This window comes from Topomyia yanbarensis, chromosome 3 (genome assembly GCF_030247195.1).
Source record: "Topomyia yanbarensis strain Yona2022 chromosome 3, ASM3024719v1, whole genome shotgun sequence".
Taxonomy (NCBI): Eukaryota; Metazoa; Arthropoda; class Insecta; order Diptera; family Culicidae; genus Topomyia; species Topomyia yanbarensis.
This window is the reverse complement of record NC_080672.1, coordinates 35,590,886-35,615,411: the sequence shown is the minus strand read 5'-3', so window position 1 is coordinate 35,615,411 and position 24,526 is coordinate 35,590,886. Positions and strand designations below refer to the sequence as shown.

At 39.9% G+C, this 24,526-nt stretch overlaps 1 protein-coding gene across 3 annotated transcripts in view; it reads left to right on the top strand.

Annotated features, from left to right (window-relative positions):
• Positions 1-19,478, top strand: part of LOC131693815 (DENN domain-containing protein 5B) — a 69,566-nt gene extending 50,088 nt beyond the window's left edge. Inside the window, exons 2-13 of one of the 3 annotated variants that reach the window (XM_058981959.1) lie at positions 1,062-1,587; positions 1,650-2,667; positions 2,729-2,982; positions 3,044-3,253; positions 8,983-9,178; positions 9,238-9,505; positions 16,070-16,408; positions 16,631-16,763; positions 16,825-17,221; positions 17,282-17,400; positions 17,459-18,103; positions 18,161-19,478. In XM_058981959.1, coding sequence (XP_058837942.1) covers positions 1,062-1,587; positions 1,650-2,667; positions 2,729-2,982; positions 3,044-3,253; positions 8,983-9,178; positions 9,238-9,505; positions 16,070-16,408; positions 16,631-16,763; positions 16,825-17,221; positions 17,282-17,400; positions 17,459-18,103; positions 18,161-18,350 — 4,295 coding nt within the window. In that variant the 3' untranslated portion in view covers positions 18,351-19,478. Of the gene's footprint in view, positions 1-1,061; positions 1,588-1,649; positions 2,668-2,728; positions 2,983-3,043; positions 3,254-8,982; positions 9,179-9,237; positions 9,506-15,909; positions 15,946-16,069; positions 16,409-16,630; positions 16,764-16,824; positions 17,222-17,281; positions 17,401-17,458; positions 18,104-18,160 lie in introns of all 3 variants that reach the window. The other 2 variants (XM_058981960.1, XM_058981961.1) reach the window with 2 other exon arrangements.
• Positions 19,479-24,526: the final 5,048 nt, after the last annotated feature.

Genomic DNA, 24,526 nt, shown 5'->3' with positions numbered 1-24,526 from the left:
CTTCTTTGAATTGTTTATACCATTTATAAGTTTTAAGATATTCAATCTCAAACTTTAAAAAAAATCGTTTTTCTCGAAATGTGCAAAATCGCGCTCGTCATAAGATAGCACAACATCGACGCACTAGATCGAAAGGCGTGTCGTTCACTTGGCTCGATTGTAGGTCTGACTGCGGTAGAAGTAAAGGTTTCTTTATTTGTTTTTATTGTGGTAATGTTATTTTTCGTTGTTTATTGAAGAAAATAATATTTATGCATAATGTCCGTTATACTAAATGATCTTCTGTATAATCACTTTTAAAAATATACGTCCATTGCAAAATGACTTTGTGCCTAATTGCCAGCTCGCTAATACAATAATGAAAGTGTAATAGTACAATAGTAGTATATCATAAATTGAGCATTTTTAGATCACAACAGTTGGAATCAAAAACCAGTTTTCAAGTCAATATCAAATAACACTAATCGTGTTACGTACCCATTTATAAGTTTCGATTCGATCGAGTGCACATGCATTGACCTTTAAAGAAAATACAAACCCATTAAATCCGCTTACCACCAGTTTCAAAGGTACAATCGAATAGTATGTACATTCCACGTGGAAGCATACTGTTAGCAGGTGCTACATAACAATTAAATTAATTCATCACCTCACTTACTGCTTCTTTGCAAAAAGTTCTGCAAGTTCTTCACTCAATAAATATTACGGTTTGTACTTGCTATTGCCAAGTGATAGAGCTCGCAACTAGACGCCAGAACCGTACTAAGCTACCCACCCAAAGGTTGCATTTACCCCCCGCAGGCCACCTTACAAACAACTTACCAAACGCCCGCTGGCAAACACGACCATACGGAAAAACTATCAATGGCTTGCTGTTTATACCCCTTATACCTACAAACAAACATCTGTATTGTACGTTAGAACTTGTTGCTGCTGCTGTTGCTGCCAACTCACCCGACAAAATATCAAATTACTGTCAACACAGTAGTGCTCCATAGAGAGCAATGATTATTGCACATTACCTTCATTTTCTCTTTTTTGTCTTACTTTTCCATTTGCAGGTGACAGTCTGCACTGCTCCCCCCTAGATCGGGCGTACAAGAGCAAACCGTTGGCACACTATCCGGAGAATGTCGCCTGGAATCCGTTCGATTCACATGGCATCTGTATGCTTTCGCTGCCACAGGGGTTACGTTTTCGAACGCAGAAACACAACATCGAGCCCCGGTTTCACGCGTTTGCCACCACGCGGGAGGATGGTAAGCGGTGCTACGGTTTCAGCTTAGTGTTCTACGAGGAGGTACGCAACCGACAGATTTGCAGTGCCATGCATACCCTTCAGTCGATGTTCATCACGGAGATATCCAGCTCGCAGCAGCCTCCTCCCGCGACGTTGCGACGGGTGAAGGAAAACCCCGTGAGTCGATCCTTGCCGAGGCACTTTAAGATTGCCGCACAAGCTCCCGCATCCGCTCTGAGCTATTACGATATTACTAAGGATAAGTTGTTTGTTGCGAAAAGTCTTTCGCTTGTCTGTCAGGTGCCGTATGCTCACGTCGCTGAGCTGTTTCTTAAGAATCTCTTCAAGTAAGTATATTAAAATATTTCTTCGTTAGAATAGGTACAAATGCTCGATCTGAATTTTGCAGGTGTCTTCCCCGCCATCCCGGTTCTCGTCTGAGTCTCGAGAGCTACGTGTACAATATTCTCTATGAAGTATCCACACCCCCTCCAGGGAAGTCCATCCGAATATATATACCACCAGAAGAACCTCATCTACCTCCGATTGCCACAATTCTACAACGACCCGCACTCAAAGACGAACTTCCCTTCATGGATTTTCCGCTCAGACTACTGTTCACCTATCTGAGCGTGGATTGTGCAATACAATTGTTCACCTGCGTGCTGCTCGAGAACCAAGTGCTGTTGCGATCTTCCGACTACCAGAAGCTCACCATCATAGCGGAATGCATCACGTCGCTTCTGTTCCCCTTCCAGTGGCAGCATGTCTACGCACCAATCCTACCCGCATCCCTGCATCACTTCCTGGACGCTCCGGTACCTTTCGTGATGGGTCTCCACTCGGATTCCGACAGTAGCGTGCGCATCGCTAGCGAAGCTAATCTCTGCTACGTTGACGTCGACAAGAAATCCGTTCAGCTTCCCGAAGAACTGCCCGCCTTCCCGCATCGCCATGACTTCATCGCGGAAATAACCGCCGTTCTTGATAAGTACCAAGTACCTCGTGATAGATCGCTGGATCCACCATCCATTCTCAGTCCAAAGAATCTCCTCAAAGATCACGATATGATGACGACGAGTTGCACCCTGCCTTCGGGGTTGCACATTCGAAGGAAGCACTCACTGCATGACGTGCTCGATTGGGACCGGCCGAACTCACCGGATCTGCCATTGCCGGCGGCGGCAGTACCCTCAAGACCGGACGTTCGTCAGCGGATCGTAGACATAGTTCGACGCAGTGGCGGAGATGAGGTCGATTCCGGAACCAACGAAGTTATGCCGAGCGCCAAGCAGAAACAACCTCTCAGCACTCTGGAGCAATACTACGAAGATCTGAGACTGAACAATTCCATTAGGGAGATTTTCCTTAACCGATTCGTACAGATGTTTGCCGCGTACGAGCAGTTTGTGATTTTACCAAATCAGGTGAGATTTTTCGGTTAATTTTTCTGGACATTGTTTTATAAGTTGACCATTTTTTTCGCAGGATAAAGAAGACTGGCTCAGCAATCGCGAATCTCTGCACAACTTCGATAAGGCTTCGTTTCTTTCGGATCAACCGCAGCATCATCGACCGTTTCTTTCGCAGTTTCTCGAGAGCCAAATGTTTGTGACGTTGATCGACAACAAGATTATGCTCTCCTGGGGCGATGACGGAGGGAACGGTAGTTCACTCGACAGTCTGAACGGTGACGTAGAATATAACCTGAAGCTGTTCGACAATCGCATTAAGATTTTAAGGTAACTCATTAAAGTGTTCAGAAAATAGCCGAGTCTAAATGTGTTCCATCTCGCTGAACAGGAAACGCTATGGTGGCGAGAGTATGATCCGCACCGCCAATTACGAGCCCTGTCTGCTAGCACGGGAAAGCCAGAAGCTGCTGGACAAGCGACTGGCCAGTGTTGACATGGAGGTATCCCCGCCCAGTGAGATTCTGGACAAGCGACCGCCATACTACCGGAGCTTTCCGCTGCTGGAAAAGACCGCCCTGAACCAGGAGTGCGCCTCGAGGTACGCAAAGGGCGTTTTTGAGTGTGTTGAAAAGCGGGGTTAGAACCAATTTTTTGGCGGGACGAAAACAAATTGCTTTGCATCGTTCAATACTTTTACGTTACATTAGAGCGGCGGCGGTGCTTGCTTTTGCGAGGTAGCGGAAAGGGAGCGCTGCTGGCATAGAAAAAGGGTTACATCTTGTTGCTAACGGGACGAAGCTCGCGGCTTGTTTTCGGGTGTTTGTGTTAAATTATTTTTTTTTCTCCTTCACATGTCTTTAGTAGTGCGCGTTTTGTGATAGAGTTTTTGAACTAAGTATTTTCGTTTCATTTTGTGTTGTATGTTGTGATCATGTTTTGTAAGTTGTATATTGAAAGTATATTGAATAGAATTAGCATTTCAAACGGCTGTACGACGATTCGCTACTGGAAATGTACAGAAAAAAATATTGCAGAACTTCAAAAGTATGCGTAGATTTTGCAATACGAGCCACAACCAGTCAGCGTTTACTAATACAAGCCAACCATGATGAGGCAGGTATGTTGATTCCAATCGCTTTTGGTGTATGGTAGCAATACATATATTTCTATGGTTATGGTTCACCGATTTCATTCGATCGGTTCTGTGATCCAATACTACCTTTGTACTAATTATATACCGGCCAGCTAGCGCACGGTGATGGCAGCTGCGTCAAAACTGGCCAACCAAAACGATCTACAGTCAACCTGCTTGGCTCATTAGGTAAACAAATCGTAAAATTAAACCAACAACTACTTCCTTTCCAGTATCGAATGTTGCAGAGCAAATAGCAAAGAGCCAAATTGTTGAAAAATGAAACACGCATGACTGCATGACCATATAGCGTAGTTGCCCACAATTGATAGTCACGAACTTTGAATGAATCGCGAAAAGTTGCTATTAATGAGCGTACTAAACCGTAGACTACTAACTTTCAAACGATTCAGACACTATGCGAAAGATACGGTATAGGGAAAAGGCAACAGTCACATGCGATTGGTGAAAACAAACCCGTGTTCACATAATATATGCATTGCAACTGCTCATGAGAAACGAAAGACAAACGCTTTTAGGAAGACACGCAAACATAAATAAAAATCCTTATTAACTATTAATTAGTGTAGCTTCTGTTTAACATACCTACGGAAAAGCCGAGCCTGACTGGCTTCGTCGTTCTCTCAGACGTGATTATCGTGATTTATAGTTTTGCTCGTTATATCTAACATGGATTTTTATCGATTAGCAATATTAGTCGTTTATTTGCTAGATTTTAATATCGATTATTTTCGAAATACACGATATTTTTATTTACATTTGAATGTAGTGTTTGAATTTGTTCAATCCTTGTTTAAAAGTTTACATCGAACCGCCTCGAAACGTTACAGAAAATGCGAAATTATCGTACTTATCTTAGAAGGAACAGTCAGCAAACAAGAGAGCTCAAAAATTGAACGAAACGCAGTTAGCGTATATCTGATTATTCAACGGAACTATACTATTTGGGAACCAGAAAGGGTTTTGGAAAGGTTTTATAAATTGGTAAATTGGAAAATCGAAACAACGAAATCACTCGAACCTATTAATAAAATCCTAGCAAATTATTTCACAATCAGAGTAGTTCCGTGAATAAACGAACGAAGGCAAAATTCGACCATCTCCGATTCAGAAAAGGCTTTGCACATATATTTGATATAGAAATCTCTACCAGTTACACTGATGAGTTGACGATTCCCGCTCGGCAGTAATTTGAAAAAAGGGCATACTACGGGCGCTACGGAATCCAATGTAAAAACCAAAGGGGAGCAAAATCGAGATTTCAAGGCTAGAGAAGACTACGCTACCGCGCATAGTGGGGCCAATCCAAAAAGAAGGACAAAACCTATGTTCACAATATTATTCTGCAACTTTTTTTTCGAGAATTTTGCTACTAGAGCTGTAGAGCTAGGTTCTCGGAAGGGCTTCACGTCAGAATCACACACTACAATTCCAGACAAGACAGGCATTGTCGCCCACTAAAACCATGCTTAAGACCAATTGCAGCGGGCCGTGATCCCGAATGTGATATTCATTATACGGTTCAGATATGTGCGGGCGTAGGGACTTCGCGATGACGTGTATCATCGCGAAGGACTCGAGCATTTGTACGCTAACGTGTTCGATTGCATGTGGGTTTGTATGTCGCGTGTGCTACGTATATGTAACTTCGCGTGTATAAAATCTTTAACCGTGAGCCTTTTTTTGATGATAGTGTGCGGACCGTGAATCATTATACTTAATATTCGGTGTACGGTTCAGGTGCTAGAAGAAAGTTCTATATCACTAGAGTTTCCGGTCCATGTCGCCATGGAACATGTTCCCTAGTGGATATGAACGTTATTTTTAATTTATCGAACTGAACGTATTGGCCTTGCTAGGACGGAGGGTAAAGATTTCCGAACGTGACTGATTCATGATCACACGAACACGGACGTTTGTGGGTTCACGTTTAAGACAGCGTTTTCAAATTTATAATTACTAAAACATTCACCTTATTATCGGGGTGTTACCAAGTTTACGCGATCGCGGGCGGGTGTACGTGTATTATCGCGAAAGACTTAAGCGTTTGTATATCAACGTGTTTGTCGCGTGTGTTCGCGTATATGTGACTTCGGGGGTACAAATTTGATTTTGTAACCTTGTGGTCATTCACATATTCACCTGTGTTCGTAAATGATCACGCGCACCGTCATTCTGATACTTAGTTTTCGGTGTACGGATCAAATTCTGACAGGGAGTGAGTCACCCCATATCACTAGAGCTCCCGGTCATGTCGCCATGGAACGTGTAGTCCAGTGGATAGCTTTCTTTTTTTTAATTGGTCCAATTGGGCCTAGACTGTTGCTACCGCGGATATACTTCAAGAAATAATCGATTTATAATCGCGCGAGCGCGGGAGTATGTAGGTTCACGCTTGAGACAGCGTTTGAAAATGAAAAGTGCTGATACATTCACCTTATCACCGGGATGTTATCATGTAGGCGAGATCGCGGGTGTAGGTTGCGTGGGTGATCGCGAAGGGCTCAAGCATTTGTATATTAACGTGTTTATCACATGCATGTGACTTCGCGTGTGTAAATTCGATTTTGTAACCCTGTGTTATACTCAATTTTTAGTATACGGTTCAGATGCTAGAAGAGAGTGAGTTCTTCCATATCACTAGAGTTCACGGTCATGTCGCCATGGAACGGATCTACGACTTCCGGACGGGACCGATCCATGATCGCGTGAGCGGTGGGTTAATGCTTGAGACCGTTTTTGTAAATTTATAAATGACGAAACATTCACTTAATTACCGGGTTGTTTTAATTTGGCAAGAACGCGAATGTATGTATGTGTGGATGATAGTAATTGCATATTTCAATTTGTAAATGTACATGGGAGAGATTGTACGATTAGAATGGGAGAGAATATGCAATTTATTGTGTTAGTGAGTTATTATGAATCTGATTTAAGATATAGAAATAAAAGATAAATAAGTCAAGCAAAGAATGATGGAGTTAGAACACAAATATAGATTATTTTTAGCATGCATGGATAATGTTAAAGCAGAGTAAATTGATCTATAAAGCGGGAAATATAGAGATTTTCTATACTATTGAGTAAATTAAAATATATTAGCCACAGAGAAAAAAAATTACATGCATATAACCTACTTTTAGGTGTTTGATGATGTGGCTAACGAGGATTTGGTTTCTTCAAAACTACATGTTTCAGTTTATTATGTTGGGTTAGTTAAGCAATAACTAGTGACTGAGTGTTAAGAAAGAAGTTCCATCCATAAGAGATTGTACTCCCCGTTTTTGAAATCATCGAATCCGATTCGTTTTTTACGAGTGTTACTCGCCATCTTCACGAGCCACCACAGAGACAGTTCAAGCGAGTTAAGAGATAAAAAACGCCCACCTTCAGTATGATCGTCTCTTGTACATGATCAGACTGAAGGTGGGTTTCATTTGTTCCCATTTGAGATCGTGTTTGGTATGTATTGATGCTAAAACATTCACTTAATCATCGAGGTGTTTTCATGTTTGCAAAACCGCGGGCTTTGGTGTCCGTGGGTGATCGTGAAGGTCTTCGGCGTTTGTATGTTGACGTGTTGAATGCTAGAAGAGAGTGAGATTCCCATTATCACTAGAATTCCCGGTCAACGCAATAAGACAAACAACGCGTGAATATGAGCGTCATTTTTTGTTTGGGTCAACTTAAGGCATAGACCTACCCAAGTAATAATTGAAGTTTTATAGCACGCTACCTACCTACCTACCTGTAATGTGAAAAAATCCCCCAGAGGCGGAATTCGAACCTGCAACCCTTGGCACTCAAGCCAAATAAATAAATCATTTCTCATTGATATGGCCGTATGTATGTTCTACCAAATAATACATAATTCATTGATGTGTAAAAGGCGCTTTCAAAAATAGCGTCGCTCTAATATTTACAATATCCATACAAAAATGACAGCTCCGAGCGAACCTAGAGCAACTCTGATATAAAAACGAAATCAGCATTAAATTATTCTATCGTTCAGAATTTCTTTGTTACATCAATTCGTTGCATGGCAGTATAAACAAAACTGCCACGAAGCTAATTGAATATCTTCTACGTCCTAAGTTTATCAATTTAGTCAAATATCAACGAAAACATTGTTTAACACTCACATTCGGCCTATCACTATGGTACGGAAACGTCACTACCTTGCAGTGATGCAAATTTTCATTTTCAAATGACAACTTTCAGTTCAATTCAACCTCAACCACGATTCAAAAATGACTTTAAAAATTCAGTCGATTTATATGCAACAATGCAACATTTGAACAATATTTTCCCAAATCTTCATTGCAAAATATTGGAAATTGGACGAGCGACCATGAATTTTCAGGAGACGCCTCGAAAAAATGCGGTGTGCGCCTTAACTCAAAATCTCCTGGACCGATCATTTTGAAATTTCGCACAAATTTTCTTCACATCAATGTCCAGGTAACTACGGGGGCGTTTTATAAAATTATTCTTTTCATTTTTAAAATAACGTTCAAACAAACTATTATGATACAATTGCACACGTCATGTCTGGTGATGGCATACGGCATCCCGCGCAGGGAATGGGGTAAGTGTCCCAAAAAACAGTTTAAAGCGAAGTTCTTAAAAAGTAAACCTGTTAAACTACATCACACTAATATAGGTAGACAGACCAGCCATATCCTTTCTCGTAGTATAATTATGAGCTGTCATCAGCTGTCTTAGATATGAACAAAGGTTCCAAAATGCTATCCATTCTATCGATCCCCGCCGTACATATAATACCGAATATCATTGAATCTATAATCGGTTTTGCTGACGTTCTTCTATTTACAAAAAACATTAATTCGCGTGGAATATTTCGCATTTTCTGTAAAAACTAGTTGTTACTAGGGGACGAACATCCCCCCGTACCTGTATAAACTATTCAAAATTACTACTCCCAAGGGACAGGTAAGGATTTTTATTTGCTTGTAAATACACCCACTAGGCACGCCCACAACAGCAGATCAGTTGCATGGAGAGTGGCATTCTTTGTTGTTTTTGTTTGGATTACATATACACTAAAAGTTGGTTGGCTTACGTAAAAAAAGAACAAATAACTATGAGACCACGATAGCTAGCTAATGGGAAACGTGGACGCCCACGAACCGCTCTGCACTTATCTATTTTAGGGGAAACAGCTTACGGCGAGTTAAGAACGGTTCCAAGTGGAAGGTGAAGGAGATTTCGCTGGACGGTGGCGGCAATAAGGAGAACGATGGCGGTGGAAATAAATCGAACCGAAATTCGGCCAACCTTTCCGGAACGGAAATCAGTCCGGCACTAATGGCACAGGCGAACTGGACGTTTGTGGAGAAATTGCTGAAGGTTTGTTTGACAAAGTGAATTCAAAATCATAAGCGTTATTTGACTAAACTTTACCATAGGACTGCAAGAGTAAAACTAAGCGCATGCTGCTGGAGAAAATGGGAACCGAAGCAATCGAGTTGGGTCTCAGTGGAGAGGCGTCGGTTACCGGAGTGGAGGAAAACACGATGATCGCCTCGCTGTGTGATTTGCTCGAGAAGGTGTGGTCACACGGATTGGTGAACAAGCAGGGTAAATCGGCGCTCTGGACGCACCTGACGGCCTACCTGGAGATAAAAGACTGTCAGAACCCAAGCAAGCAGATCGATACCAACTATCTGACACCTGGTAAGTGGCGAATATTCGGTTGTAGCACTACGGCGCAAGATGTTTCCAAAAGTGCTTCTTTCTGTGACATGAGCGCCGCTGCATTATTATTTCGAGCGTGAGACTGAATTTACGCAGTAAATTCAGAAACTAAATTTACATTTGCAAAGGACTAAAAAAGTGAGGCTACAAGCAACTACTCCTACGCGCAGTTTATAGGTCTTTTCGGCCAGGGACTTCAATCGGTACAGCAAACAATTTTTGTGAAGATGTTTTCACCGTATTTTCAACGAATTGTTCACAATTAGGAACAGGTGCTCCGACTTCCAAATCCCCAGCTGATGGGATATCTCCTTCCCAATTTTTTTTATAGCTTTACTGAAGATGTGAGATTTTGATTTGTTGTATATTTTTGTATACTAAAATCTGTAGGTTGCTGTTACGACTAAATAAACTTCTTCTTGTCTACAATTATGTTGACACCATAAAAATGCAAATTTGGATGAAAACTGAGCTTTTTACTGAAACTAAATAATTTAAGGAATGTTTTCGTGATTACGTATTCTTGGGAGAACTTCGTCGACGATAGAGGAAAAATCGACGTATTTTGTAACTTTAACTTCACTCACCCTGGAATACTGAATATCTTAGCTATAATAATAATTTTCGGAAAGCTTTTATGGAACGTTTTACTTGCAGCTAGGATGGTTCTAATTTCAACAAAAAATACTTTTCAATAGTTCAGAATAGAATTAAACTATATACCAGAAGTAAAAGATGAATAACACACTTTAGAAAAGATTACTGACATGATTCAAACTCTATCTTTAATAATTTTCATTTTACAAAAACTCCAAAATCAACGAGTTCAAGATATTGTATCGAATGAGCAATCGATGTGGGTTTTCCGTGATATATGACGACCGACAGAACTTATAGTATTGGTCGAGTACACGGAACCCAAACAACGCTTCTGGATTCTCTCCAGTTTGATGAAGAATATGAGCTCCATCACCGACAATATTGTTATCTGGTACAATCTGCTTTCCTAGGATGGCACCACCGAAGTGGCACTCTGTGTTACTACATTATATTTGAAACTCTCTTGGTAACAACCATGTTATGGAAAAAGCTCACTCCATATGTTGTGCAACATGTTTCTAATTTCAGCAGGTTATTGAGAATTATATCTGTGCATTTTATCAAACACTTGATCATTGAACAGTTTAGTTTGATGATGAAATGGCAAACAAAGAGGCATTGCAACTTGTTGAACTGATAGTGCAAGTTAAGTTTCACAATCGTTATTGATATTCGCATACTTTCCATCATTGGCCATCTATACAATAACACAGTAGCACAATCAGTGAAACCCGTGAAAATTCTTTTCAAATGTTGTGTAGCTATTGTGCAACATTTCAAACTTTAAACAAGTTGCAATTGCTACTTGAGCAGTTATTGTCCGAAAAAGTTAATTCTTGGTTAGGATTTCTATTCCAGATACCGAGGAATTTAAAGACCACACCTAAGCAATAGCCTGACTCATTAGTAGAAGCTCTAATTGGGCCGGAAAGCGTTTCCTAGAACAAAACGACTAGCTCAACTTTCTCCGTGGAAAATTCGATACTCAGCTGATGATTACAGGTGGACAAATTGTCCAAAGTATCTTGAAATGGTCCTTGAATATCGGGAGCTTTGGGTCTTGTAACAGAGACCACCCCGTCATTTACAAGTTGTCTCAGTGTGCAGAAATTGATAAATCATTCGTCGATGCCATTTACATAAACAATGTGTATTAGGGGTCTCAGAATGACTCAAATAGCTTAATGTGCTTTTACAACCACAAATTTAATAAAAATTTCTTTAAAATCGGTGAAAAACTGTATTGGTTCTCTGATAAAACGTTGATAGAAACTGAGTCGCAAGCCCCCGTAATATACTAGAACACTGATGCCATTTGCCCCTCAGTATAGGCCATTAGAATGTTCACCGTAAACAACGAAACGCTTCGCTCTCTTGCTTTGGCGAAAACCAAATTGTATATATTACAGCAAGTCATTTGCTTCGACTTAATTTTCGAGACGGAATAGGATCACTTTCTTGAACAACTTTCGGATAATTACAAAACAGCATATCAATCGACCGATACGAATTGTGATCAGAGATTGGTTTTCCCGATTTTGGGAAGGCGACGCCCCTCACTTCAAATCATCCACTCTTGAGGGAAAATGTTACACTCAAGGAACTTGTTGAAACAATTCAACAAACGCGTTTTCGCAGAGTCAGGCATATTCTTCAACAAGTTGAATTTTATTTTGTCTAACTCTGGGGTTTTATTTTTGGATGACAAGAGAGCAAGTGTGATTTCCATCATCCACCACAGTTCTTGCGTGGTATCGCAAGGAAACGTGACAGAGCATATCCTCTGGACTGGGGTAGATTCTGGTCCGACCATTTTGGCAAAACTCAATATTCAATGATTTGAACGCTTTCGTTAGTAGCCAAAGAGGCAAAAGTTTTTGCCATTTATTCAGATTTGATAACTTCAATAGCTAATACCGAAGAGAAGTTTATGCTGTGTCCAAGAGCTGCTGGGAACTGCTTTTTTAACTCTATTTTTCAGGACCAGAAGCTTGTTTCGGCGCTGTGGCAGCGTTTTCATGAACTATTATATATGGAACCCGTTCAAGGGAATCTCAAGTGAAAAAATGTTCTTCTCTCTCCTATAGCTTCTCGGCACTGCAAAAGAGAGGATCGTTTGAGTTACATTTTTCTTGAGCAAGAAAGTATAATGATTTGTGGACAGGGTCAGGGACATTTTCAGTATTTCTGCAAAGAGGGCTTAGAGCGTGCCTGAAAAAATGCTCCAGTATCTTCGCGCTGTTTTGTGCTGGATATATCGAGAAATCATGTGGACGATCTCCACAGTATGAACAATTTTCGGGTCATTCCTACTACAAGAATCTATCACATCGGTCCCTATTGCTGCATTGGATAACTGTATAGCCGAATCAACAAAAAGACGAACAGGCAGAATCAGCTTGCCGTAGAGAACATCAACCAACCGGAAAGAAGACCCGGCGAAAGACACACGATACGAATTAGAATGAACATAGGATTTATTCCTGATCAGTACTATTGATGCAAAAAGCACTCATTTGCAATCCAGCTTCTTCACAGACTGAAGCAAGAGCGCCTTAAAACAACAAACCCCGTGCTAAAGTCGGTTTTCGCAAGTCAAACTCGCATCGGTAACCACACCATCTACCTCGACATCACGAGACCGGACATAAACGTCGTTATTCTGCACAGGGTTGAATTATGTCCTCATCAACCTGTGCGCTTAAGATAGTTTCCAATTTGAAACTGGAAAGCATTCTACTACTCGCTACAAAGAATCATCTATAGAGAGTCTGACCGTACACATAACTGAACAAACAGTACTCTCTATCCACATAAATTCACACAGTTTCCTTAAGGCAACGCAATAAGTACATTTGCCATATCGTCGCTGTTGTGCTATCTTATGACAAGCGCCATTTTGCACATTTCGAGAAAAACGATTTTTAAAGTTTGAGATTGAATATCTTGAAACTTATAAATGGTATAAAAAATTCAAAGAAAACAAATGATGCTTCTATCTATTCTGCATTAATCTCTCAGATATTACGAAAATCGGTTAACTACATTGCGAGTTTTCTTTAAAAATATAAACAAAAGTCGGTCTCACACGTGTCATTGGTGTGTATTGATGACAAAATTTGTATGGCGTGTCATAATCGTGCATGGAAAATTTTCCATATGAAAAAATCATCAATTATTAACTTTTATTCATATCTTTGGCCTATAATCGGTGAGATGCATTTTGAAGGAAATGAGTCAGGGAATCTAGAAAAAATAGTTATTTTTGGTTGCAGTGTTGCCAAATATGCTATATTTCAAGTTTAAAACTTAAATTGCATTTTTCTCACAGTTCGTGCATTTTTGTTTCGAAAATGATTAGGCCATTGTGTGTATCAGATAGTTTAACATATAAAAACATCTCATACATAAAGATAATTTGAGCCAATCCCCAGACATAGTCACTTGAAGCAAAAAATTAAAAATTTCTCAGCACGTTTCTAGCTATATCTCAGTAACCAAGCAGAATGTCAAAATTCTGTAAACGCCACTTTGTAGAGATTTTTTAGACAAGTAATGTGGCATATCTAACTCAGTTTACCCCAAAATGGCGTTTGTCATAAGATAGCACAACAGCGACGATATGTGAATGTGTCATTGTTCCAAAGTTGCACTCCCGGCACAACATATCCCATACGAACGGCGTGTCGATCCTGAGTGTCTTGTGTATGAATATTTCAGAGTATCCAGCGCGGATTAGAAAATCAGAAATAAATAAGAATAACTTTACTGTCGCGACTTGCGTTTGCTTATGCTGTGTCATTTCACGCATTAATCTCTCATTTGACTTTCGTTTTCACAAAATAAATTTGTGAAGACATTTTTGTTCTAGTCAAGTTCTTGTGGTGTACCCGAACAATTTCAGCTCTGATCATGCGTAAAAAGCACTTTGCGAAAAATATCATTCACCTGCGTTAGGCTGCTCACCAATACCCCGAGGTGACTGAATAAAATTTCAATCGGGGAGTATTGGCCTTGTCAGTGATTTTTTGGAGTCAATTACAGTTCGACCTTCATTTTACCATCAAGAGAAAAGCCGTATTCACTGGAAGCCATCTACGCACTGGATCGGAGTCCTGCTTCAGTAAGACATGTATTGGAATACAGAAATGGGGAAGGCACAGACTGAAAAAAATAATCACGGTACTCAACGTTGCTCTACTAAATCCAAACTGCAATGCAAAAGTTCTTTTCACTTGATGCACTACGCGAAACAACAAACAGCAATAGTTGTTGTTGTTATTGAGAATGCCAATCACATTCGTTCGATAATGTGATCCGTCATAATGCAGAATAAGGCTGATTAACAAAAATAACGTGCCAAAAAATATATGGGCGATTAAAATTCAGATTAAGTGCTTGCAAAAATTTAAATTGCCTTCTTCTCACGTGCGTTTGTTCGTGCATCAACATGCTTCTCATTCGACTAGCGAACGATGAATGAAGTAAAAAAATACGCGCGGGACTTATACAATTTCCCAATGCTCAATTAGGACTCCTAGGTGATCCATAATGATGACTCTGCCTTAATACAAAACAAGTGAACATTTTTTCAAACTTATGAGTGTAGCCGTACTGTAATTCCGTTCAGTACAATGAAAGTTACTAGCGTTCAAAACCTTCCACTTCTGTTTTATCCGATTAAATGGGCTCCCATATTGAAAGGTAAGTCGTAGTCACGACAAAAGATACCAATCACTTCACCTGTCCAACACGACACAAAACGGTATTGACGTCCTTACGTCACAAGACGACTGAACGGTTCTCTTAGATGACTTTTAAAGACATCCATTTTGTCGGAAAATTTAGCTTCTGTTATTGATATAAGTACTATCATTGAAAAATAGGTGAGACAGGTAAAAATGACGTTTTTAATTAACGTCGTAAAACTATGAAAAAGGCGTCGCATTTTTCCTAAAGTGACATAGCAATGTTATTAAATCGATTGCCATGTCCGTAGCTCACCTATAAATGAAGCAAAAAAGTGAAGCACTTACTATATTGTATTTCAATCCAAAAATGATATTCTCCATAAAATCAGCTAGAAGTAAGATAATAGGTCTATTTTGCCCTACTAAGGAAGGTATTATTTACGCGGCCTTCAATCGAAAGAAAGATTCGAAGTTGCTCCAAACTGAAACATTGAAACAATGTAATCTTGTTTGAAGATTCTAAAATTCTGGAGTGTATATAGTTTATGTGTGGGTCATTTGGTATAAAATCATTTGGCATAAAGTCATTTAACATAACGGACATTAGGCCTAACGGTTATTTGGCATAATGGTCATTTGGCATAATTTTGCGAATTGATCAGACTGAAGGATAACGGCCATTTAGAATAAATCCATTTAGCATAACGGACGTTTGGCATAACGAACATTTGGTGTAATTTTGCTAAGTGATCTCACTGAAGGTCAAGTAACCGTTTTTCCCAGAACTTAAAAATAATTATGCCAAATGTCCGTTATGCCAAATAACCTTCAGAATGATCACTTCTTTAAAGTATGCCAAACATCGTTATGCCAAATGAGCAACAAGATCACTTCTCAAAATTATGTCAAATGTCCGTTATGCTAAAAGTTCATAATGCCAAATGACTTTATGCCAAATGGCCCATGCAGTGTTATAATTACTCAAAATAAGCAATAATTGCTATTCAATTCTGCAAAACGAAGGGTGGCGGCGCTCATGTCAACTACTATCGAAAATCATTCTAAATATCCTAAATAACTTTTAACATGCAGCATTGGCGTGGACGGTTATGAGAAAGCGGATGGACTGTACGTCTATATATGTAACTTCTATTACGTGATCTGTTCTTTCTGCTTCTTTCGATGTTTATTTCCTGTTTCTAATTGTGTACTACTCTTTATTTTCCTTACTCCTCCGTTTATTCGTTTGTAGCAAGTTGCACTAGTCCAAAAACAAGCTTCACTAGCAATGACAAAAACACAAAACTCACCATTAGTCCTACTGCAACGCCCAAGAGCAATAACGGTGGTAGTTCCAATAATAGCAATAGTAGAACCAGATTTAACAATATGATTCGCCTTAAACGTAATGTCAGCAAACCTCCCAGGGTGGCGAACCGCAACGAACCCATTTCGTTGTCTTCGCCGGAAATGTCCCCCACCTCCGCTAGTCGGTTGAGTAATTTTGTTTTGCCCAGCATTATTGCCAATTTGGTGGGGACAAAGTACACTAGTGTACCCACGAGCGATAAAATTCACGGTAGCGTCAATGGTAAGTGCGGGTCTCTCTGACAGGCATGAACTAACCACATAACAGCATTTAATGGATACTAAACAGCAGTGATGGGATTGCACGCGAACTAATGATGAGACTGACCCTTTTGTAATGCTTGGCTTTAATTACTAATACGCTAATATACGTGAAAAAATTTGACAATATTTTGGTTCCACGATATGCTCTATAAACTCTAATCGTTGGTTACTCCGAAAATAGATTTATCATCCCTCGCTATCGAACCGGAGATTCCTTTGTCACCGACTAGAGGTCGCTCGAAGTCACGCGACCGTAAAAGTTTAGGACCTGAGCAGCTACGACCGCTACCTGAATCCCTTGAATTCGACATAAGGTAAGTCGCATACTCCTTAAATCCTGTACTCTCCGAAGCTAATCATTTTGTCTGTCTGCAGAAACATTCTCGCTATGACGGACATCAAAACCCACATCGGATACGCACGGGCCTGGGTACGCCTAGCACTGGAAAAGAAACTCCTCTCTCGCCATCTTCGTTCGCTTCTCTCCGACACGCCTCTGTTACGGCAATTGTACAAGCGTTCCGGTTTCGTCCGCTGTGACGATGAGGTGGAACAGTTTCTCTACCACCTGCTGACACTGAACGCAGTCGACTATTTTTGTTTCACTAACACCTATCCCACGACCAAGCTACCGTACCGAGTTGTGATATTTCCTTCGAAGAAAGGCTCTGCCGCAACCACTTCCTCCAATGTTTGGATTGCCATTTCGGGAACTCTAGGGGAAACTCAGCAAATCAGTGTCCCGCGACATTCGCTGGAGTTCGTATTTCATGTGAGTCAAACGATTCAGTTGAACATTGTACCAAATTTAACGGATTAACTTTAATTACAGCACAAAACATTGGGCATACTGACATCCCTGAGAATAGGCCATGATGATACGGGTATGTCGTCGAAATGGCTAGTTGAACATGTCGTCGTCAGAAATGAAGTTACCGGTCATACCTATAAGTATGTGTGCAGCTGTAATTTTAGAAGCCAATATACTAATTATTTCTATTTTTTGCAGATTCCCATGCGGTCGATGGCTCGGACGAGGAATTGACGATGGATCGATCGAGCGGCTACTGATCGGTCAGTTGGTGCCACGAACCGTGGATAGTGAGGAACTAGTTGAAGCTTGCCGGACACCTCCACGAACACGAAGTCCCAGTATCCAGCGTCCGGAGATACGACCGTCGGACATTCAGCACATGTTGGGAGACTGCGTGAACGCAATCGTCAAATGGCACTATCGACCGAGTCGCGAACGGGATGCCAGCTCGTTGACGAATCTGCTCTGCGGAGAAAACGGTCTAGTCAAATGCTTGGAACAGGCATTCCTTTGCGGTTTCCGTTCACAGCGGCTGTTCGGACGAAACCTTTATCTTTGGGACTACTTCGTGCGAGTTAAGGAACAGTTCGAGACTAGCTTGGTGGAGGAATCGGTCGACATGGTTCGAGGTGGAGGCTCAGCCAGCAATTCACCTCCTACGAGTGGATCTAGTCCGGAATCTCCGCCACAGTGTTCGACAACGGTGCATCCTCCGGTGGCAAGACAGGAGCTGTCCGCTGTATGGCGATGCTACTGTCATCTAATGGATGAAATCAACAATGTCAAACAAACACTCGGCAAAGACGGCCGTTTCCAACTGTTCATCTGCTTAAGTATACGGTAAATAATCGAAGATATTTCCACATGGCAGGAAGATTTTAAATCGCTTAATTTCAGGGAACATCTCCTCCATCGTATGCTGGTACCGATGGCCTACACTCGGGTCACTACCGAAATGTACGAGGAGCAAAGCTTTATGCGCAAAAAGGGTCTACTAACATTCCTACGGCAGATACTGGAACCACTGGACGAGTTCCACATAGTGTTAGAGAACTCGATCACCCAAGGTATTGGATCTCACTGTTAGGTTGCATTGGTGCAGGGGTACCCCTCAAGCCATCCCTCGAAAACCGCTGGAAACATAATACTCAACTAATGCTGTGTTCTCATTTGTGAAACTCATTTTCCAATTAAAATCAGTAGTTGGACAGGTTCGTAGGACATATTTTTACATTTATTCTTGTTTAACTATTTGTGAATGGATGAGTAAACAAGTGATCGAAATCAATGGCCAAAGATTATGAAAAAAAAATCGCTGAGATGTTAGTTTTACTTTTTTCTGTTTCGTTTGTTTTATGTTGTAGTTATATGGGAATTGATTTTTAGTTTGATTTGTTAATGTTTCGTCACTTTTGATAGTGTATACGGGTTATGTTTAGTGTCCTCGTTATGGTGAAATCATTTTTCGTTAAAATAAAATTTGTGCCAAAATTAAACTGGAATAGGAAAAGTAGTCAAAGAGTGACAAGCTTTTCACCTCATGTATAGCTTGGCTATAGATATTAAGGCAAACAATCGAATCAGTACACATAGATGTATTAGTTTGATAAAAAAAACTAACTACCAGCGAAAAATCTCAATTGTTTATTGTACGATAATTACTTCCAACGGAACTGGCACACTCACAAAAAACATTAGATTACGTATTAACCAGGTGTAGCTTATTTCAATCTGAAACAGTAATTTAACGCTATTCAACAAAACATGTTTCCGAACCTGCAGAAATATACTCAAACGCAGCATCGATATTAGTCAACATTAAAATTTTGTAGATATAGTGCGGTTCCTATGTTTAGGCAGGAAAAAAACACTTGATTCGCTATACATGTTCCCACAGGCAAAACTATTCCGTCTTTCGAACTGAAAATATCAGACAAAATAAATATTCCAACTGCACCCAAATGACAACATCCCAGTGAAATTAAACTTCTGTTGAGTAAAACATGAACTGCATAGGGAAATTGCACTGCTTACATTTAGCATTCGTTCATCGAAACCCAGAATATCTCAGCCTGGGATTGTAGCATCCGCACCTTCATTGATATGATTGTATATGTTCGATGTTGCTGACAGTGAAATATAGGTTTACGTTTCTGTAGAAGAAAACAATGAATGGATCAGATGGACGCAAAAATAAAATCTGGAATTACTTGATTGAACCTACAACAGATTCCGTTATTTTTGTCAAATGTTGTTAACGATCACAATTTGTTCTATTCCACACGTAGTTTGGGAGGGGTTTGTTGCTACTTTCGACCATAATTGAAGAACAAAATCCATTGAAATTGAACGTAAATTCATTTTTTACTTTCAAATCATTCTTGAACATTCTTTTTTTCGAGAGTTGTCCTACTGGAGGTGTAGAGCTATGTTCTCAGAAGGGCTCCCCGTCAGAATCACTCACTACAATTGCAGACGAGACAGGCAATATAGCCCGCTAAAACTCTGCTTAAGGCCAATTGCAGCGGGCTGTGACTCTGAATATCATATTTATTGTATGGTTCAGATATGTGCGGGCGTAGGGACCTTGCGATCGCGTGTGTCACCGCGAAGGGCTCGAGCATTTGAAAGTTAACTTGTTCGATCGCGTGGGTGTTTGTGGGTCGCCTATGCTAGCGTGTATGTAACTTCGTGAAATATCGTGCGCGGGTCGTGAATGTGATAACTAATGTTTGGTGTACGGTTAAGATCCTAGAAGCAAGTGGGTCCTATTATATCACTAGAGTTACCCGTCATGTCGTTATGGAACGTGTTGTCTAGTGGATATGAGGTTTATTTTTTGATTGGTTCAACAGAATGCATGAACCTAAGTTGCTAGGATGGCGGATAAAGATTTCCCGACATGACCGATTCATGACCGCGCGAACATGGACGTTTGTGGGTTCGCATTTGAGACCGCCTCTGTAACTGCGTAAGTACTATAACGTTCACCTTATTACCGGAGTGTTATCACATTCTGACAGGGAATGAGTTACCCCATATCACTAGAGTTCCCGATCATGTCGCCACGTTCGTCCAGTGGATATGAGAGCTTTCTTTTTTTCAATTGGTCCAATTGAAGGCATGGACCTAGGCAGCTGGTACCGAGAATAGAGACTTTCGGAAGTGACCAATTCATGATCGCGCGAGCGCAGGAGATTGTAGGTTCACGCTTACTTTCACTAATTTTACCAAACATTAACAAAAAATTCTAAGTCGCAAGAGATATACCGATGATTTCTTCTGCAAAGATATGTATCTTAATATGAAGAATAACTTTCTGGAACACGCTGAACTTATTTAAATGTCGTAGATAAACGACATTTAAGTATATAGTTATGCTGAAAAACATTTTTAAAGGGATCATTCACAAGTCAGTATTTCGAAATTCAAAATGGCCAATCCTATATGGCGGACCCCTACTTTAAAAATAAGTGGTGTTTCAGTCAAAATCGAGAAAAAAAGGTTTTGTGATATATAAACACGAATTCGAGTTAATATGCATCAAAATAAAAAAATAAAACTGGCGATTCCAATATGGCGGACTGCCTAGTATGGCCCTAAGAGAAGAGACGACAACAGGCCTCTTACTCTTCTTATTTTTCTCGTCTTGGTCCTGCCGTAAATCTGAAGACAACAAGCGGTCATCGTTGCCAGATTCTCTTTGAATGCTTTTTACAATTGCCGAAAATAATTGTACCTAAAAGATCGCACCTCTACCAAGGATTTACAATGCTAGCTGCATTTAAAAATTAAATTAAATTTGTATACATGTCTCTCTTAACAATACACGTAACTATATCGTCATTCAGGTCTTTTATTCAATTTGCACGAAATGTTGATGTGTATGAAAAATAGTCAGAATAGATCCAGCAGCACTGTTTTCCATCCCGATTCTAAATATAATGAACGCTCATGACTGGCAAAATGACCAATCAGAAGCTGGTTCAATATTGAGGTTAGGACTGGATCAAATTAGCTACGCGATTGTCTTCTCTTCTCTTAGGTATAGAGTACTTGACAATCTAAAACCGTATTAGTGTGGTCAACGGTTTGTTTTCCTCCACCTGTCATAGATGGAGGAAAACAAATCGACAATAACTTTTCGGTCGGATTATTTTCATGATGTAATATGATCAACCGGAATTGTACGTTTCCCGAATAAGTATTACAGCGACATAGAACATTTCAACACCATTATAAATACTTTACGAGGGCTAATTCAAATGTTTAAATTGGTTGACAGTTTTATATATGACAGCTGGAGGAAAACAAACCCTCAAGTAGTGTGAGTGAAATCATTTGCATAGAACTCTATGGCCATGCGTAAATGACGTAGAGGGTAGGGGGCTATACCAAATTTGTGACGAAGTGTGATGATGGGGAGGGTAGGGTTAGAAGTTGTACGACGTAGTATAAAGTTTAAATTTTTTGACTAGCTTAAAAATCCATTGATTAGAGAAAACAATTTAATGTTTCTTCATTCCTTAAGGAATAAAATTTAAATTCACACAAGCTACTTTTCACGTGGTAAGTGTTTTGATTCGCGAAATTGCAAGCTCGCAAAAAAACGAAAAGATTTTGTATGCGGATTTAATTTGTTACATTAGTTAGCTAATCTTGCTAACTAGTAGACTTAGTTTGGTAGATGAATTAAATTTTCTCTTCTGATTCAACCAAACAAAATTTAGAAATATAAATGAAAATAGCCAAATATAAATATAAATGAAAATAGCCAACAAAATCGATACAGTAGAACCTTGCGGCAATTAAAACATAGTAACAAATATAAATGAACGTATGCTTTATAGCAGCGGTTCTCAACCTATTTCGTGCCACCTATTATAAATCGACCTGGGTTGCAGTGGACCCCCATGGATAAACATCGATTTTGTATGCTATCAATATGTTATACTCAGTTTGTTAGGAAACAAGACTTGAAATTTCAAACTGCGCTCGGAAAATATATTTTTCTTCGCGAACCCCCACCAACAACTTCGCGGCCCCCTACGGGTCCGCAGACCCAGGTTGAGAATCACTGCTTAATAAAATCATTGCAGGATTGTGAACTGAGAGAACTTCCTTTCATTCAATATGACACATAAAATTCAAAACAAAGCTATCAACAATATATTCGACATGGAAAAGGATTATTTTGCGGCTCCAGAAAAAGGTGTTTTGATAGCCGACCTCATCTGCGGGCACGATACAGTTCGCAATTCGTCGTCTACAAGCAGCAAACCAAAACGATCTCGAAGTTTACACTCCATAGAGGTGCCTCAACCTAAAAAACATGAATAATTTGATATAAAAACAAAATGGCGGCCACTTGAAAATAAAGTATCGTTTTTTCGTATGATTTTTCCTCTTTGGTCGGTTGTAAAAAATCGTTAATGATCAAAATATTGCGATTTTGTAGGTTACAGCGCCCGAGAATGTTGTCTTCTTTCAGGCGGGCAAAACCCGAAGTTGATTGGTTGAATGGTTCAAAAATGCTTGCAGATTCGAAAAATCTTGTTCCGAGAAAGCCGCCATTTTTGACACCTTACACTTGAAAAATTTTATTTTATAGATGATATCTTAATAAACATTTTGCAGAATAACGCAGTCATTTTACTGCTTCAAACAAAATTATTAAACATTAGGTATTTTTTGCCAGAATTATATCCCCTTAATTTATTTAATTTTTCTTGACGCAATAAGGAGATGGATCTAAATTGGAATCTAAAGTCTAAATGGGATTCATAACTTAAGTAATGAATCACAAAAATATTTCTCAAATAACTTCATCACAAGATGGTGACTGCGCAGCATTTTACCCCACGCGCGTTTTTTTGGAAGGGATACACGGCCGGAATTTTAGATATTTTTAAATTTTGGCGTACTTTTGAGTGCAAAAATGACAATGTTATGAAAATCGACCCAAAATTAATTATTTAAAAAAATTAAGCAATAAAAAAAATAAAAACCCCCGTACGTCGCTGGAGAAATCAATTTCGAATATACTGTGAAAAATCCAAAAAGATCAAAAATCATTAGTTTGAGTTACATTTCCGGCCAACTCCAAAAAGTGATTTCGAGAAATATTCGGTTAAAGTTTTCAGAGGTGTTGGAGCAGAATTGAAAATTTGAACTTTCATACATTGTTTTCGTTTTTCATTTTTTAAGATAACATTTTTAAGATCCTTAAGCACATTTTAGGCCAATAAATAAAATTCGATTTGTTTTTAAATTCTGAAGTCGTGTAACCCCTTTTTTAATCTAATGATTTGTTTGAAACGGCTCAATGTGTTAGCACAACTGAGCCGTGGGTCTTAATTTTTTTACAATAAGTAAAAATAAAAAAAAAATCTGAGAATGTCGGTCTGCCAGATCTTGTTGACGCAGTTTGCTGCTGCGTGTTGAGATCCTTTTCCTTGGCGGTGAAGCCGCTTGGGGGTCATTCAGTCTGCCTTTTCTCGCGTTATCGTTCCCGTCCATGTCATCATCGGTACTGCTTTCTTGCTGTTCACAATCAGCGGGTTCTTATTTGTTTCTTGTTCTTACGGGTCGCTGTTGTAAATCCGTCTTCATCGGTATTCGCTTCTTTATTGGCGATGCTAGTTGTTGGTTTGGGAGCGGTTGTCGTGATCGTTGTACCTGCATTATTGGTTAATTGGATCGTTGTTTTTGGTTTATCTGAAGGTGTCGGTGGCTGCTTGTTAGAGTTGGCTGTAATAGATGAGTTTTGACTAGTTGCTTCGGCACATGTTTTTCCGTAGTGGGCGTTGAGGTCTGCCCGGGATTGTTGCTTATAGGCCTTCCTTCGGTGACTTGCATTACATAGTCATGTAAGAAGGTATTGCTTTAGTCACTCGTATCCTCACAATACGAACGGGGTTGTTGGGAATGCAGGTGAAAAAATTTCTCCAGGTGTCATTCGTAATAGATTCTACTTCTCGATATTCGTTCATTCATGACATGATTCGTTTGATGTAATCTTCTTTAGTGCGTGGGGCCAAATCATGGATACGCACGTCTACCATGTCATTTTGCATATGCAAGGAGGTCGTGATTCTGGTGTTATTAAATTCGACCTCGTGTTGCATGTTGTTCTTTACAATGAAGTTCTCTGCCTGTGCTAAACTTCTAAACGTGATCAAAACACAGTTTTAACGTGGTGCAGCTGAATGTACGTAACTTTAGCGAGATTAAGCTCCATTTTAACCTTAAATAACTGTTCCA